The following is a 19346-nucleotide window of genomic DNA, read 5'->3' as shown; positions in this document are numbered from 1 at the left end:
CATTTGATCCATTTGATCCAATTGATCCAATTGATCCATTTGATCCATTTGATCCATTTGATCCATTTGATCCATTTGGTACATTTGGTACATTTAATTCATTTGATTCATTTTATTCATTTGATCCTTTTGATTCATTTGATCCATTTGATCCATTTGATCCATTTGATCCATTTGATCCATTTGATCCATTCACGCGGAAGGTAAGTTAATATTAATTATGATCTAGGAGTAGGGACCCTGAACAAGAGAAGTGTAAGTAGGAATCAGAAGATGTCCAGTAATCGTGAGAACTTGGTGAAGGATTACAGCAAGAAGCGTTGGCTCATTCTCTCATTACTGGTAAATGTTTTATTCTTGTATTTGAATAATCATTCGTCATTCAATTTATTTATTTTTCCATTCTTGTATTCATTTATTCTCTCTCTCATTTCTGATAAACTTTGCATTCATTTGTTCATTCTTGTATTTTTTATAATTTTATAATTTATTCCGTCATTCATAAATTCATTCATTTATTCTTTTATTCGGTCTTGTATTCATTTACTCATCCTTTTCCATTTTTTAATGATTTCCCCATTACTAGTAAACCTTCCCTTCCCTTCCTTTTATTTCTGTATTTATGAATCTCTATTTTGAGATACTTTACACCTGATATTTCTTGAATACTCATTTTTAGAAAAACTAAAATCAATTGCTGTAAACTTTAGAACAGTCTTAAATTAATGATGATGTTAATGAAGAATATAACCCAGGCTGTAGAGATAGATATGATGGTGACCTGGCTCTCCCCTCTAGACCTAGAAACTCCTGCAGGGGCTGGGGTTCAAGTAGGGAAGGAGGAAGCTAAGCAACTAGCTGATGCAGGTAGATTTGGAGAGATTTAGAGATATTTAGAGAGATTTAGAGAGATGTAGAGAGATGTAGAGAGATGTAGAGAGATGTAGAGAGATGTAGAGAGATGTAGAGAGATGTAGAGAGATGTAGAGAGATGTAGAGAGATGTAGATTGAGAGAGATTGAGAGAGATTGAGATAGATTGAGATAGATTTAGAGAGATTTAGAGAGATTTAGAGAAGTTCGGAGAGATTGAGAGAGATTGAGAGAAGTTAGGAGAGATTGAGAGAAGTTCGGAGAGATTGAGAGAGATTACGAGAGATTATGAGAAAGTGAGAAAGGTTTAGTGAGGTTTAAAGGTACACACGGTCATAAAGGTTTCGTAACATTTACAATTTGGAGGGCTCATGAGTGGTCATAAAAGTCATTAGCAGTAAGTTCATGAGCGGTTAGAAAAGGTTAGGAACGGACAATGAATGTCAGGTAAGGTAATGGAAGGCCAGTCAATGGAAGGAAAGGTCAGGAACGGACATTTAAGGTTCGGAATGGACATTTAAGGTCAAGAGAGGACAGTACATGTCATGAAAGGTTATAAAAGGTCATGGAAGTTCATGGAAGGTCTTTGAAGGTCATGGAAGGCCATGGAAGGCCATTGAGGGGCTTGAGAGACCAATAGAGGCATGAGAGGGAAATAGCGGTAAAATGTTTAATTTGTAGGTCAAATATTAATTAAATGAAGGTTTGTTAGTTGATTAAAAAGAAATTTTATAGGGTTAGATTAACTGTAAGTGTCATTATTATTATTATCATTTTAATTTTTAACAAATCCTATATTTATATTCAGCAAAATGGCGCGAGGATATGCATAATCGAACCAGAACTAATCCTATATTTATATTTAGCAAAATGGCGCGAGGATATGCAGAATCGAACCAGAACTAATCCTATATTTATATTCAGCAAAATGGCGCGAGGATATGCAGAATCAGACCAGAACTAATCCTATATTTNGACAAAGTGTAATTAATGTCTTATAAATATTTTATTCCACACATTTACTTTTATTGTGCTAGGTTAAATATTGACCCTGACAGAAAATATATGCAAAAAACGATGGTAAACCGTTGTTAAAACTATGCTAAAACTATGCTAAAACAATGCTAAAACGATGTTAACACGAGCGTGTTGTATCGGTCGTTTTTGGATCTTTTTTTTAAGCGATCCAAAACGATTAAAACACTTAATTCAGAAGTATCTTAACCTAACGTAAAACCTAACTACAACGAAGTCCAGCCTGTCTGTATCTAGGGCTGGGCAACGTTTCGTTAACGAATGACAGGTTTTTAAAATCTAACGGAATATTCCGTTACCGAACGACAAAATTCGTTAAATTTGAATTTGTAAACAAACGAAATAACCGTTCTTGATTATGAAGGAAAAATAACGAACAATTCAAAAGAAAAAATGTATGTTTAAAAATAAAGGCGACTTTCGTTACTTATCTGCTTAAAACAGAATTGAACTCTTACATTTCTAAAGCTTTTATGTGTTTTATTGGTTTTACACGATGACTTCTAATTTTCCCTTTTTATGAAATAATCGTTAATTTAAAATGTCTTCCATTAACCTCATTAATATTATTAAGACCATTAACCTCATTAATATTATTAAGACCATTAACCTCATTAATATTATTAAGATTAAGACCATTAACCTCATTAATATTATTAAGACCATTAACCTCATTAATATTATTAAGACCATTAACCTCATTAATATTATTAAGACCATTAACCTCATTAATATTACTAAGACTATTAACCTCATTAATATTATTAAGACCATTAACCTCATTAATATTATTAAGACCATTAACCTCATTAATATTATTAAGACCATTAACGAGTTGTAACTTTCTAAAGAACGGAAAATGTCTTTAACTCAACGAAACGCTCAGTTTTTAGCTAAGAACGAACGCACATTTGAAAAGTTAGTCTTTTGAACGATTTTACCTAATCGTTAACGAACGGTGAGAAAAAAGTGTGATCGTGACTAGCCCTATCTGTATTTGTATCTGTATCTTTATCTGTATCTGTATGTGTATCTGTATGTGTATCTGTATCTGTATCTGTATCTGTATCTGGATCTGGATCTGGATCTGGATCTGGATCTGGATCTGGATCTGGATCTGGATCTGTATGTGTATGTGTATCTGTATCTGTATCGGTATCGGTATCTATATCTGTATCTGTATCTGTATGTGTATCTGTATCTTTATCTGTATCTGGATCTGTATGTGTATCTGTATCTGGATCTGTATGTGTATCTGTATCTGTATCTGGATCTGGATCTGTATCTGTATCGACTCGACATATCTTTATTCATATTTTGAACATAATTTTATACCGCCGAAAATAGCGTCGAAGAGTTTTTATGAAAAATATTTGAAATAACTAACAATAAGTTTAAATAGGAAATATCTCATGTAAGGTGTGGAAATGAATTCCTTAGTTAAGGCCCACAGACAACGTTACAGTCCCTTTATGTACTATATTTTATTTACCAGGTGTGTCAGCTAACCAGGACTTACCCCACCAAGGTCTGCCATATCCCTCAGGCACTGGCATTCTTCCTCTCAGAAGAACAGGTGCACTTCAGCAATTTATTCTTCATTTTTAGTGGTATCATTATTATTATTACTAGTATTATTATTAGTAGTAGTAGTAGTAGTAGTAGTAGTAGTAGTAGTAGTAGTAGTAGTAGTAGTAGTAGTAGTAGTAGTAGAAGTTGTAGTAGTATTAGTAGTAGTAGTAGTATTGTTGTTGTTGTTGTTGATCATTATCATTTTCATCATCATTATCATTTTAATGAAAAATATAGTGATCAGTACCATTTATAATATCAATATTATTATCCTTGTAATTATCATAATCATTATAACTATCATTATCATTATTATTGTCAATATTATTAATATAATCATTTTAATGATTATCATAATTATCAGTATTATTAATAATATCAGTATCATTATAATCAGTATCATCATCAATACCAATATCAATATAAACCAGGTTGAACGGGATGGCCCTGAATTGCCTCATCTTCTCACCTGGGCGCGCTGCTCTCCACTTAGGTAATTAATTAATTGATTATTTTTTAGAATATCCAATATTTGAATATTTATTTAGAGCTCTGTCCCTGTTCTGTAAACGGACTCTACCAATCCACCCTCTGACTGCGCAGTATGCTACAAGGTTGACATTTTATTCTTATTTTGTCAGTGTATTGAATGAGCGTTTTTGGAATTTGTTAAACATTTAAAATTACTAGACTTTTAGGGCCCATCTTTTATTTAAATTGAGAACATGTTCTCTGTGTGTAAATTTAAAAACAAAAACAAACAAAAAATTCGCGGATTTCATGAAAAAAGTTTTGTGGATTTTGAAAATTTATAAGAAATTGAATTTGTTCGCCGATTTCAAAATTTTGAACATTTTACAAAAATTAAAATAAAAACTTTTAAAGACAAATTTATTAAATTTTGATCGTTCATAAACCTTCCCTGGTGTAACATGGGGTCACAAAAAAATTGGGCCCGATCGGTTCAGTCTTTTTGACGTTTAATGGATACAAACAAACAGACAGACAAGCCAAATTTATATATACATACAGTGATAACCAGGAAACTGAAGCAAAGGAAGAAAACACTAAAGCATTTGATGTTGTTACAAAGCAATTAGCTTTACTAGTAAATTATTAAATCACTTATTAAGTGAAATGGGTCTGTTTACTGTTTATAACTTGAGTTTTAAGTCGACTGCCTATTCCAGAGTTTTCTGGTTAACAATAGTATTTACTTTTTTCAACTTAATTATTCAGTATTTTTATAGATTTTGGTTCAATTTTCCAACATTTTCTACAAAGAATAGATAAAAATAAACATCCGAAAATTTTCATGTTTTGATAAATTTTTATAAATTTCTGCTACAGTGGTCGGAGATTATATCAATACAGTGAATACGACATTTTACTAATAATGCTTGGATCACTTACAAACATTTTTAGATTACAAGTTTACAAGTAATCAAAAAGAAACTGGTTATTGACAACTTCTCTTGGTTTACATGTTTATGTGTATTCAATGTTTGAAAGATTGGTAAGAAGTAAAAATTGAAATAGAAATTCATCTTCATTGTATTTTTATATATGACGACTACTGTATTTTTTATATTGTCCCTTTAAATTGAAAATAATTGTTGTTTGTCCCTTTAACCCTGATATTGTGTGCAGAGTGTTGAACTCCTACCCTGCCGAGGCTGTCCTCTTCTATATACCCCAGCTAGTCCAGGCGGTCAGATACGATGATCTAGGTACATTTTCTATATACCCCGCTAGTACAGGCGGTCAGATATAATGATTTAGGTATATTTACTATATACCCCAGCTAGTACAGGTGGTCAGATACGATGATTTATGTATATTTACTATATACCCCAGCTAGTACAGGCGGTCAGATACGATGATTTATGTATATTTACTATATACCCCAGCTAGTCCAGGCTGTCAGATATGATGATTTAGGTACATTTACTATATACCCCGCTAGTACAGGCGGTCAGATATAATGATTTAGGTATATTTACTGTATACCCCAGCTAGTACAGGTGGTCAGATACGATGATTTAGTTATATTTACTATATACCCCAGCTAGTCCAGGCTGTCAGATACGATGATTTAGGTATATTTACTATATACCCCAGCTAGTCCAGGCTGTCAGATACGATGATCTAGGTACATTTTCTATATACCCCAGCTAGTCCAGGTCAGATACGATGATTCACGTTTCTAGGTCCTAATTCACAGTTTAAAAAGAAGATAATACAGCTGAAAACTGTCGTATTTTATACCTTTTTCCCAATAGCTTAATTTCGATATCCTCTTTTGCTTTCCTCTTAATCTTCTCTTTTTGGAAATCCCTGCAAGCAATTGCGCGCAACTTTCCTGGCTTCTGATTGGCTGTTCGGTTTCTGCAAGAGACATTCTGATTGGTTTAATTATAAAAACTTTCATGGATATTGATTAAAGATTAATTTAATCTGCAGATTAACAAAAAAGAGAAGATCAAGCATTGATCTCGATATCCACAAAACAAGTGTTTCCAGCTCGGGGCGCACAGTTCTGAAAAAGTTTTCTTGATTGAAAACATGTATGTTTGCCATTTTTTACAGGTTAAGTAATTTTTAGAGTATTTTATGTGCTATGTAAAAAAAGTTTTAATTTAAGCTATACATTTAGTGCTATTTACATGTAATAGAGTTTTGTTTCTAGGTTATGTACAAAAGTTTTGTTTATAGGTTATGTACAAAAGTTTTATTTCTAGGTATGTACAAGAGTTTTATTTCTAGGTTATGTATAAAAGTTGATTTCTAGGTATGTACAAGAGTTTTATTTCTAGGTTATGTACAAAAGTTTTATTTATAGATTATGTACAAGAGTTTTATTTCTAGGTTATGTATAAAAGTTGATTTCTAGGTATGTACCAGAGTTTTATTTATAGTTTATGTACAAGAGTTTTATTTATAGGTTATGTATAAAAGTTTTATTTCTAGTTATGTACAAGAGTTTTATTTCTAGGTTATGTACAAGAGTTTATCAAGTCTATCTCTCAAAGATCCAACCTAGTGGCGCATCAAATTATCTGGAATATGGAGGCCAACATGTATACAGATGAAGAGGGTATAGAGAAGGTAGGAAAGGGTGGACCATGCATTTAGATTTTGTGATCATTTTTTCCTAACTCACCCCCCCCCCCCCATCAAAAAAAGACTAAGGGAAAGGAGAGTGGTGGGGGTTACGTTAACCTCTTTTATCTTAGAATGATACAAATTACTTCAGGACCCCGTAATGTATGATAAACTGCTACCAGTACGGAAAAGTATCGAAGAACTATTGAGCCCTGCGGCCAAAAATTTCTATCTTAGAGAGTTTGAGTTCTTCAAGGTAAATTAATTTTAAATTAAAGGGATTGTTAGCATAATTTCAAATTAAAGGGGCTGTAAGCATAATTTCAAATTAAAGGGGCTGTAAGCATAATTTTAAATTAAAGGGACTGTAAGCATAATTTCAAATTAAAGGGGCTGTAAGCATAATTTCAAATGACTTTCTGTGACAAAATGGCATTAATTCACAACGGAACCCTTAAAAGCTTTGTCTGATCAAGTATGAATTAGAAATCAATGAACTTCTAATTTTGAAAACTGAATATTTTCAATTGTGCTTTCTTCATTATCTCCAAGAAAAAAAGTGACTGGCGCATGGAAACATGCAGAAATTATCTGAATCAAACACGTTTGAACCTAGAAAAACGACAATATCTTCCACATTTTTGATCAGATTAAGGTTTCAAGGGTACCGTTGTAAATCGGGTATTTTCATCTTTACGTGGAGGGTCCCTTTAAATTAATTTCAATCTGTCGCATATTTTAATTATTCGTTTTGTTTAGGAGATCACTGATGTATCTGTTTAGGAGATCACTGATATATCTGTTTAGGAGATCACTGATATATCTGTTTAGGAGATCACTGATATATCTGGGAAGATCAAGGGGTTTGAGAAAGGAAAGAAGAGAAAGGATGCTTGTCTTGCTGCACTCGCGGAGATCAAATTAGAGAAAGGTGGATTTTTTCGTAGAATTAAAAATAATGAATTTGGATTTTTCTATCGACATGTAGGATGTGCAGGGATTCTATAAATTCTGCAATTTGTTTTAAGACTGATAAAAGACTGATAAATGTTCGCCTGTTCGTTTTTTTAATCAAGAATTCTGCTCGAGAGAAGAGAATTCAATTTCTTATTGTTTTGGCAGAAATAGAGAAAGTGTCATATTTTCAACAGCTGGGTCCGTTGTGTAGACCTGAAGTTCATGCCCTATTAGCAAACATCTATCCAGTGGTGTATAATTTCTTGAAAAATCAAACCCCCCCCCCACTTTGAAAATAATTTTATTGTTAATGAGTTTTTTTTGCTTAATTGGGGTAAATAAATTATTTTTATGGAGAAATAAATGAATTTTTGGAGAAAATTATCATAAAAAATGCAAAAGGGATTCCATGGGATGCAATTGTATACAAAACCTTAAAAAATTGTCTTTTCAAGAAATGATTTTTGTGAAAAAAGTGGAAAAATGTTTGAAATCTAAATTTTCATTAAAATGGCAAAATTTCAATCCTTGGAATGGGATAAGTTGCAGTAAATGGCGTTAGATGGCAGTCTTTTAACATTCTGTAGTCATGTAGAAGCTGGACCGGTTCGACTAAGGCCCATCCAGCAAATAATGTTAAAATTTGTTTTCTATGTCAATTTAGAAATATCGATAAACTTACATCCGTCTTCAAGTGTTGAGGGCTTATTTAGAAATTTAATTAGTTACAAATTACAAAATTTGTTGATACGTTTCGTAGTATAAAGAAACAAAGAGGAAGACTGTTTTTTTTGTTACCACTGTAACCTTAATATCTAGGTTGCTATCCCCCCTCTAACCCTGAAGCTCTAGTACTGGATATTAATATCTAGGTTGCTATCTCCCCTCTAACCCTGAAGCTCTAGTACTAGATATTAATATCTAGGTTGCTATCTCCCCTCTAACCCTGAAGCTCTAGTACTGGATATATCTAGGTTGCTATCTCCCCTCTAACCCTGAAGCTCTAGTACTGGATATTGACCGAACAAGTGGTCAGCCTATGCAGAGTGCTGCTAAAGCTCCATACCTGGCCAGATTTAAGGTAAACCAGACTTATAGGCTCTGTAAGCGCAATTTCAAAAAGTGACCCTCCATGCAAAGATGACAATGTCCGATTTACAACAGTAGTCTTAAAAGCTTTGTCTGATCATGATCGGATTAGATATCAATGTTATTGTTTCTTTAAACTGTTTCATGTTCATTTGCAGTTGCTCTGCGAAAGTTTCTTGCTTATGAGAAGCAATGGAGAAATTATCAGAAATTTCGTGTCGGAAAATTCCACAGTTTTGGTCACGTTGTAGATCGGGCATTGCCATCTTTGCATCTTTATTGAAGATTCTGTATTTTAGGTGAAGAAATGCGGGATATCAGATTTAGAAAAGTTTGGTTTGGAGTATGCAGCCACGTCACCAGTATCCCCAGGTTCATTCATTTATTCATTTATTCATTTATTCATTTATTCATTTATTCATTTATTCATTTATTCATTTATTCATTTATTCATTTATTCATTTATTCATTTATTCACAATATTCATTTATTCACTATATTCATTTATTCACAATATTCATTTATTTACAATTTTCATTTATTCACAATATTCAATTATTCACAATATTCAATTATTCATTCTTTTAATTTTTAGTCATTAGCCATACTATTCTACTGTTTGTTTTTAAGTTAAAATGATCTTTGTTGGCCTTTTTAATATTTGTTAAATGTTACCTTTTTAGGGCAGAAAAGTGGTAAAAGCGGTGGTAGTGGGGAGGAGAGAGATACATACTGGCAAGCTGCTATATTTAAGGTTTTTCTTCCATATTTTTTTTACTTCTCAAATTGAAAAAATAGTATTCATGTTTTAATTATTGGACTACATGTATGTCCATTTATACCGCATGTATATATTTGTATATATAATTATACTAGGTTGGAGATGATTGTAGACAAGATATCCTCGCTCTGCAGGTCATCTCACTCTTCAAGGTAACACAACTCAATAGATATATCCTCGCTCTATAGGTCATCTCACTCTTCAAGGTACAATTCAATGATCACTTACAATTGAAAAATGAAAAATCAAGGATCAATGATTCACCAATGATCAATGAAAAATCAGTTAACATTGAAAACTTGAAGCTGGTTGGCAAATCCTCACATTTTTTTGGATTTTATTAAGGACTAGCTTGGGAACCCAGCGCTGCCCAGGTTACTAAACGTTACTCCTGCCGTTTACCCGCACTTGAACGATTTTTCTATCTATCTATCTATCTATCTATCTATCTATTTATCTATATATTTATCTATCTATATATTTATCTATATATCTATCTGTCAATCTAATTATCTATCTATCTATCTATCTATCTATCTATCTATCTATCTATATATTTATCTATATATCTATTTGTCTGTCAATCTAATTATCTGTCCATCTCTGTATCTATCTAAGTAGATCTGTCTATCTCTTAATCTATCTAATTATCTTACTATCTAAATATATCTCTATCTATATATTAATCTAATTATATATTTATTAAGGATGTATTTGCGCAGAGTGGGTTGGACCTCTACCTTTTCCCCTATAAAGTAGTTGCTACTAAACCTGGCTGCGGAGTTATTGGTAAAATAGAAATACGAGAAATCTCTTTTCTTTCAATATCTATCTATCTATATACTCTATCATCTTTCCTTTTTTTCGTCTGTTTATCTATCTATCCATCTAAACAATTACAACTATCTATCTATCTATTAATCTATTTGTCGTTCTGTCTATCTTTTTGTCTATCTAAATATTTATATGTCTTTAACGCCTATCTATCTATCAATCTTTTTTTCTATCTATCTAATTTTCTATCTCTCTATTTATCTATCTATTTATCTATCTATCTATCTATCTATCCATATATCTATCTATCTGTCTATCTATCTAGAATGTGTTCCTGATGCTAAATCACGTGACCAGCTGGGCCGGAGGACGGATACTGATCTATTTAATTATTTCAAGAAGAAGTATGGAGACGAGACCAGCACCAGCTTTAAGGAACATACAGAGTCATCATTTCAGTTTTCTTTCAAGTTGAAGTTTTCAAGGTTTTATTAGTTTATGAATATTAAAGAGGCTGAAGAAGTTCCTCCGCAATGTTACCCCTGAGCCCGCGATTTAAAAGCTTCGGCTCGAGTCGTAATTCCTTAAACCCGACTTTAAGACGCAATCTTCGACCCAACTCTAACGACAGCTGGTGTCACGTGATTGACAGATGCAAGATCTTCGGCTCGACTTAAGGAGTTAGGCCCAATGAAAATAAAACCGACCTTGGTTGGTTTTAGTGGAGAATAAGGCTCAATGTTGAGTCTTGTTCTCATAAAAACTGGGAATGCGCCAATTCCTACCAGGAACATCTGCCAAATAGAATATTAAACCGGTTTTTTGCATTCAACTCGGTGGAAAATAAGATGCAGCTTGAATCCGAAAGCTCAAGTCGTAAATAAGGTCCAACGAAACCTTATACCCGAGCCGTATTTTCCCGAATTTTTTAAATCGCGGGCTCTGAAAGCGTTGTTGTTGGCATTAAACTTGTCAAAGAATTTTTAATGTTTAGTTCATTCCCTTTGTTTTATATTGGCTAATTAATGTTTGAAAAAAACTCCTCTTTTAACTTGAAACATCTGTATGGCCCAAAATTGGTTTTCCTGTTTTAGTTTCGTCAATAGTTAAAATTGATTTTTTATTTACACATTTCTAATGATATCTGAACTATGATTTACTCTATTAATATCTCCTCTATGGATTGGATAAATTTACAACTACTCTATTAATATCTTCTCTATGGATAAATCTACAACTACTCTATTAATATCTTCTCTATGGATAAATCTACACCTCTATTAATATCTCCTCAATGGATAAATCTACATCTACTCTATTAATATCTCCTCTATGAATAAATCTACAACTACTCAATTTATGACTCCTCTATGGTGTAGACGGCACGAAGGAATTTTATCACCTCTATGGCTGCCTACTCTGTCATGGGATTTATTCTTCAAATAAAGGCAAGGAATAAAAAAGTAACAATCTCAGTAAGTTAAAGGGAGTGACCGGCTATATAAGGTAGTTGAACTGAGTATGCAGTGTTGTGGAAAACTTCTTTCGGTTTCATTTAATAATTAAGAAGGAACTAATTCTGAAAACGTATCCACCCCCACAGTAGGAGTTTTGAACGTCGAATTTGCGCTCAAACTCAGGATTTACAGATCTTTAAAACGTTTAATATGTCTCAAATGAATCCGAAAGAAGTTTTCCACAACACTGCATACTCAGTTCAACTACCTTATATAGCCGATCACTCCCTTTAAGGCTAATAAAAATAGACTCACTAGGACTGGGATCATTGTAAACATTTAGTTATATTAGTTTTAAATTGATCTAAGTTTCTAAGAATAATAATGTTTAAGGTCATTTCTTCTAAAAGTTTAGATATCCTTTCTTAAGCATATCATTGTTTGAACTCTTTCCTTATTTTCCTTGGTAAATCTTAAAAAAGTTTTTTAGGGTTTTTTTGATATTTTAATTTTTTTTTATCATTTATTTTGTTGATTATTATATCATTAGAACCGAAGAGGGACCAGGTCGAAATATATTTTCAAACAAAGAGTTGCACAAACACCTATTTTATTTACTCTTTTAGGTTTGGATCGGTGTTAGGTAACTTCCCAAGAGCGACTTTCCTGGGATCAATTTTCCAAGTGGTAACTTCCCAAATAAACATTAAGATTTTAGGTCTGGCCTTTTAAAATTTGGTTAGGCGGGGGGGGGGGGTGGCAAGCGCTGCGACATGAATAGGATAGAGGAACCGAGCGCTGCAGCTAGAACAGTTGCCGTGATTGAAATTGCACATTTGGGAAGTTGCCACATGGTGAAATACTCTTTGGAAGTTGCCGCTAGGGAAAATTCCTTCGGGAAAGAACTTAGCATCACTGGAGCATCGTCGACACAAAATTGTGAATCTTGTATTTTAGGATCGACATAATGGAAACATAATGGTGGACGAAGACGGGCATATTATTCATATAGGTCAGTAAAATTCATTGAATACCGTTGTGAAGTGCCATTGCCATTTTTGCATTGAGGGTCACTTGAAATTACGCTTTCAGTCCCATTAAAAATAATTCATGTTTCTAGATTTTGGATTTATGTTTGAAAGTTCTCCTGGAGGTAACATGGCGTTTGAACCAGATATGAAGCTTACAACAGAATTTGTAGAAATCATGGGGGGCAAGATGGAGGCCCAACCTTTTAGGTAAACATTCATGGTCATGGTCGTGGTTGCGGTCGTGGTCGTGGTCATGGTTGTTGTCGTGTTCAAAGTCATGGTATTGATCATGATCATGGTCGTTGTCGGGGTCATGGTTGTGGTGGTCATGAGACAAGGTTGTTGTCATGTTTAAGGTCATTATTAGTTGTTAAGTTTCCACATTTTCCAAAGTTTCCACATTTCTTTACTCTCTATTTTTTTCAGTATAGTTTGGGCATTTTATGTACAATCACATGCGAATTTCTCCACCGCCTATGACCAGACAAATGTTAGCAGGGTACCAGTTTGAATCGGAAATGCCAATCTTTACATGGAGAGTCAATTTGAAAATACGTCTACAGTCCCTTTAATGCTCATGTTTACGCAAATGCGTTTTTACTATTTTTGTCATGCACAAATTGCGTAATGTGAACAAATACCAGATCAAGTGTTCTGTAAGCTTACACATGCTTCATTCACATTGAACAATTCACACTTAACACTTTAACGAACAATCTTATTGTTCAGATGGTTCATGGAGTTGTGTGTGAAAGCTTACCTTGTTATCCGCCCATATACAAACTCCTTGATCTACCTGGTGCAGTTGATGCTGGATACTGGACTACCTTGCTTCAGGGGACAGACTATAGAACTACTCAGGTATACTAATAGTAGCAGTAGCAGGAGCAGTGGCAGTAGCTGGAGCAGGAGCAGTAGCAGTAGCAGTAGCAGTAGAAGTAGTTCTTTGTAAAGTTTTTTACAGTACTTGATTGCTCACTGATGCTTCTTTTATATTACAGGCAGCGTCTACAACCAGCAGCTTCGGAGAGGGAAGCAGCTTTATTTATGATCGGAGTGATCCAGAGAAGCTTCCTTAATTTCAGAACAAGAGCTTACGATATGCTTCAATATCATCAGAACCAAATTCCATATTGATTTTTCAGTCACAATTTTACTGTTATTTCGAGTATTTAAACTATGTGTATTATTCAGCTTGATTAAAATCTAATTTGTAGACCGGGGTATTTCGTTTTTTTCTCATTTGTTTTTCTTTTAAAGAATAGTAGAAAATTCAGCTTTTGAAATTGTCAATTTATATATATCTATTTAAATCATTGTATCCAGTTCCACTCACCCAATATCATTTCTTCAATCAAAAACAATTGGTGTGCATATTTTGTCTTAAAAATAAAATTATGTAATTGAAAAAAAAAACAGAATTGTTTTAATTTTAACCAAATGTGTCAGCGTGTCAATTTCTTGTTCAAAATTAAACATTAAATCCTCTCAATCCGAAATTATTTGCGTTAAATGTTGAAATAGTTTACATTCCTGCATTTTCCTTTGTCTTTCTACATCACTACCTTTCTTCCTACCACTTTTTACCTTTTTTCTACATCACTACCTTTCCTCCTAGCACTTTTTACCTTTTTTTTCTACATTACTACCTTTCTTTCTACCACCTTTTACCTTTTTTTCTTCATCACTACCTTTCTTTCTACCACTTTTTACATTTTTTTCTACATTACAACCTTTCTTTCTACCACCTTTTACCTTTTTTTCTTTGTTCTTCTGCTCTCTTGTAGCTTTCTTTATCATTTTTCTATTTTCCCATATTTCCTCACTCATTTTTATTAGAATACCTCAGGGTTTAAATTTATAAAATATGATTTGTAAAATTTAGATTGTAAATTGATGTTATTTATTAGCGTATAAAAATTACAAATGTATTCTTAAATGGACTGTTAGATTTATTTCCCTTTTTGTTATCTCTGTGGTTTTCCATAAATTTTATTTGCGGATTCAGGCTGCAGAGACGATGAAAGAAATTGATAAAATAAAGCTACAAAAACGCAGATAGCTGTTACCCTTGTGAATCGGAAATTCGTAATAGCGTCCGTTTAAGAACTCTGCATTTATTTGGAAAATTGTAAGTATTTATTTTTCTTGTTACGAGCTTCAAGAATAAACGTTTAATTATTACTGTTAGTGTTAGCGTTTACTTACAGTGAGAACCAGAAAACTGTGGAATAGGAAGACGACATTTAAACAGTACGACAGTTATTTGATGTTAAGGATTTTTTCAATAAAAATTATGAATTGTGAAATATTAACTATATACGAATGCGTCGAAAAATAATCGATGACTACTGTTTGTAATATCTGAATGATTTGTTTGGCATTAAATTGATTTGTTTAATGTTTAATGTTGCATCTTTCCGAATTTGTATGGACGCCGCGTTCTTCGGTGTGAGTCGTTTTTAGCAATTTTCTCCTTATAGACGCAACAGATAGAAGCAAGATTAGTAGCGATCAAAAGCGCTTTTTATCGCATTAAGCCTATACCCCCTTTCATTTTTCGCGAACACTCCCTTTAAGATAAATTCCTAGCATTTTACAACGGAAAATTTTCCAAAAAGATTATTAAAAACTGGAGCAAATTGACTGTTGACTGAAAACAATTTTGAACAACTAGATTCGGAAATTTATGCTTCCCTTAACTGTCTTATGTACAATTACCGCGTACATATATCCAGAAAAGGTTATTGTATACATTAAGTGGGCTGCATTTCGCCAAATAAATTAATTTTTTCGGTTGCAAAAATATTAACAATACAAACGTATTTTTTATATTATAAAAGATAGGTCTTAACTATTATGGTTGTAGTAAAAAACCACATTAAAGAAATTTAAAAACGCCCTTTAAATGGAGTACCGTCTGCAAAGCATGTACAGGGTGTCCCACGAAACATGACACAAGACGACTTGAAAGNTATGTAAAAATGTTACTCTTTGTCTTGTCTAATTATTCAATACTGATTGATCAACTGTCAACTTGAACTTGACTTCTGTCAGAACTAGAGCTGAGTAGAAGAACATTCCTCCCGTTCCATTCCGTTCTTGGCGTTGTTAGTCAAAGAACGGTTCCATCCCTTTCGTTCCGTTATTTGTCAAGAATGTTTCCATCCCTTGAGAACGGCTCCAACCTTTAATAATTTTTCTTTCAGAACGATGGGATCGTTCTTGATTGTTCCGTTCGTTCTCGTGAAAGAACTAATTGTTCTCCAGGAACGACGCCCAGCCCTAGTCAGAACACGTCCTTGCTCAGGAACCATATTAATCCTACCCTTAAGCACACTTCACACGCCCCCAGGCTTCGCTAAATACCCTCAAGGCACTCAAATATTACCCCGGGGCGGAGACTGCTGTATCCCCAGGGTATCCAGGGTTAAGATTGAAATATTGATAACCCTTTACAAGGTGTGAGGAGGGCGGAGTTTAACCAATTATCCTGATAAATCTCAGCAGGAGGGAACCACTGGACCAGCAAGGGGTCACTGGACCAGGATAATAGGGTTAATCTCCGCAGATGGGGTTTTGTGAGGGGGGGGGGTGCTCAGAGCAGGGTTAAATGGGAGAGAATTACTAAACAGATTTAATTTTTAAAATATTACTTTAATTTCTACAGTGAGGACCAGGTAATTCTGGAATAGGAAGACGACATTGAAGCAACTAATAATTGTGTTAGATGTTACAAAGCAAATAGTTTCACTTGTAACTTATTAAATCACTTATTTAGCGCTAAAAATGGGTCTGTTTTCACTGCACAACTTCTGTGTTTTATGTTCAATGGACTCACTATATGACAAACTTTGAGTTTAAAAGTCGTCTTCATTTTCCAGAGTTTTGGATGAAGACAGCCTGAATGAGCACTCTGTTGTTGAATGTAGAGGAATATCAAATACGATTTCTGCCTTCAAACAGCTCGGATGTAAAGCTTTGTAAAAAAAAGCGACTGCACACTTCAGGAGACGATACAGTACGTATAATCAAACTGCCGCACACGGTGCCTTTTAATTTAAACACGTGTTGATTATGTACATTATTTATTGATTATGTACATTTTACATATTTTAATTTTTCCATTTGAAAGTTAAATAACTGAATCTTATAATAACAGGCAGAACTTTTGTACAAATATGAAACCTAAGTACATATTCAATTTATACCCTTTTCTTTAACTTATTATTTACAAATATGTTTCAAATAATTCAATACTGTTCTTTCTCTTAAAATGTTCATTTAAAGTTCATAGATTTTATAATATATTTGGAATCATATATTATAAAAATAAATTAATACATCTTTTTTGTCGATGATCATCCCGAAATGGGTAGAATTGGTATCAAACCATCACCAGTTATATGTTGTAATAGTAACTGGTTAACTGTGGCTTTGGTTTAATGTATCCTTGGTTTATTACTGTATCCTTGGTTTATTGCTTTACTGTATCCTTGGTTTACTGTATCCTTGGTTTACTGTATCCTTGGTTTACTGTATCCTTGGTTTACTGTATCCTTGGTTTACTGTATCCTTAGCTTACTGTATCCTTGGTTTACTGTATCCTTAGTTTACTGTAACCTTGGTTTACTGTATTCTTGGTTTATTGTATCCTAGGTTTACTGTATCCTTAGTTTACTGTATCCTTGGTTTATTACTGTATCCTTGGTTTATGGTATCCTAGGTTTACTGTATCCTTGGTTTACTGTATCCTTGGTTTACTGTATTCTTGGTTTACTGTATCCTTGGTTTACTGTATCCTTAGTTTATTGTATCCTAGGTTTACTATATCCTTGGTTTACTGTGGCTTTGGTTTACATGTATCCTTGATTTACTGTATCCTAGGTTTACCGTATCCTTGGTTAACTGTGGCTTTGGTTTAATGTATCCTTGGTTTATTACTGTATCCTTGGTTTATTGCATCCTAGGTTTACCGTATCCTTGGTTTCCTATATCTTTGGTTTATTGTATCCTAGGTTTACCGTATCCTTGGTTTACTGTGATTTTGGTTTACTGTATTCTAGGTTTACTGTATATCTTGTAGTTCAATAAGAAGTTGTAGGTTGATAGGAAGTTGTAGGTTGAAAGGAAGTTGTAGGTCGATAGGAAGTTGTATGTTGTTAGGAAGTTGTAGATTGATAGGAAGTTGTAGGTCGATAGGAAGGCGTAGGCTGATAGGAAGTTGTATGTTGATAGGAAGTTGTAGGTTGATAGGAAGTTGTAGGTTGCTAGGAAGTTGTATGTTAGTAGGAAGTTGTAGGTTTTTAGGAAGTTGTAGATCAAAAGGAAGTTGTAGGTCAATAGGAAGTTGTAGGTTGATAGGAAGCTGTAGGTCGATAGGAAGTTGTAGGTCAATAAAAAATTGTAGGTTGATAGGAAGTTGTAGGTCAATAAAAAGTTGTAGGTTGATAGGAAGTTGTAGGTCAATAGGAAGTTGTATGTTGATAAGTAGTTGGAGATAAATAGGAAGTTTTAAGTCAATAAGAAGTTGTAGGTTGATAGGAAGTTGTAGGTTGATAGGAAGTTGTAGGTCAATAAGAAGTTGTAGGATGAAAAGAATTTGTAGGTTAATAGGAAGTTGTGTGTTGCTAGGAAGTTGTAGGCTGATAGTAAATTTTAGGTCGATAGGAAGTTGTAGGTCAATAGGAAGTTGTAGTTAGATAGGAAGCTGAAGGTCGATAGGAAGCTGTAGGTCGATAGGAAGTTGTAGGTTGATAGGACTTTGTAGGTTGATAGGACGTTTTAGTTTGATAGGAAGTTGTAGGTCAATAGGAAGTTGTAAGTTAAAAGGAAGTTTTAGGATATTAAAATGTTTATGTAAGTGGAAAAAGAAGTTAAAACGCTTATGTAGGTGGAAATGGAAGTTAAAACGTTTCTGTAAGTGGATAAAGAAGTTAACACGTTTATGTAAGTGGAAAAAATGTTAAAACGTTTATTTAAGTGGAAAAATATATTAAAATGTTTATGTGAGTGGTAAAAGAAGTTGAAACGTTTACGTAAGTGAAAAAGATGTTAAAACGTTTTTGTGAGAAATTAGGAATTTCGTAAAAAAAATTATGCGACATTTTTGGCGAAAAATAAAAAAAATCTTAGGCAACCAAAAACATGTTTGCAATACTTCGCTAAATTTGCCTCTCATCACTCACATAAACGTTTTAACTTCTTTTTGGACATCCTTTATTTGCAATGAATAAAATGTAATGTAAATAATTAGCAAATGAAATAAAAATTTCAAAAAATGAAGTTTTGGTGGCAAATTGAGTCTATTTTAAAGACATTCAAATATCAAATTAGCAAAAATACAAATCGTAATTCCTCACTTCATTATTGATTAAGTATAGTCACTTCAATTTTGGTGTGTGGGTGTAGGACGTCTTTAAAAGAATAATTTGATTTGATTTAATCAGAATAAATATATTTTTTTCAATATGTACGCAGAGTATACATGACCGCAAATAACTTTCCTTGCATTATACCCTTGATCTATAGCAACAATGAGGAGGATATCCTCGCTATTCTGGAATTGTGTTCAACGAGGGGATGAAGGCCAACCACAACCAATCCTATTCCGAGCCACACTCTCCTCATTTGCTCGTCCGAGCCACCTCGAAATTTTGTTTAACTCGATTTA

The 19346-nt window shown here is 33.4% G+C and overlaps 1 protein-coding gene across 1 annotated transcript in view; it reads left to right on the top strand.

Moving 5' to 3' along the window:
* The window catches only part of LOC111715568 (phosphatidylinositol 4-kinase alpha), a gene marked incomplete in the record, with an annotated part of 46064 nt that extends 31207 nt beyond the window's left edge, over positions 1-14857 (top strand). The window contains 21 exon segments of the mRNA XM_023490927.1: positions 228-342; positions 756-867; positions 1739-1815; positions 3403-3483; positions 3911-3972; positions 4028-4093; positions 5130-5209; positions 6475-6587; positions 6736-6840; positions 7416-7515; positions 8516-8622; positions 8930-9002; positions 9314-9384; positions 9507-9563; positions 10119-10200; positions 10511-10620; positions 11565-11633; positions 12600-12654; positions 12763-12880; positions 13403-13534; positions 13675-14857. Coding sequence (XP_023346695.1) covers positions 228-342; positions 756-867; positions 1739-1815; positions 3403-3483; positions 3911-3972; positions 4028-4093; positions 5130-5209; positions 6475-6587; positions 6736-6840; positions 7416-7515; positions 8516-8622; positions 8930-9002; positions 9314-9384; positions 9507-9563; positions 10119-10200; positions 10511-10620; positions 11565-11633; positions 12600-12654; positions 12763-12880; positions 13403-13534; positions 13675-13810 — 1921 coding nt within the window.
* Between the last annotated feature and the right edge of the window lie 4489 nt (positions 14858-19346).

This window comes from Eurytemora carolleeae, unplaced genomic scaffold (genome assembly GCF_000591075.1).
Source record: "Eurytemora carolleeae unplaced genomic scaffold, Eaff_2.0 scaffold430, whole genome shotgun sequence".
NCBI lineage: Eukaryota > Metazoa > Arthropoda > Copepoda > Calanoida > Temoridae > Eurytemora > Eurytemora carolleeae.
The sequence above is the reverse complement of the archived record's forward strand: the minus strand, read 5'-3'. Positions and strand labels throughout refer to the sequence as shown.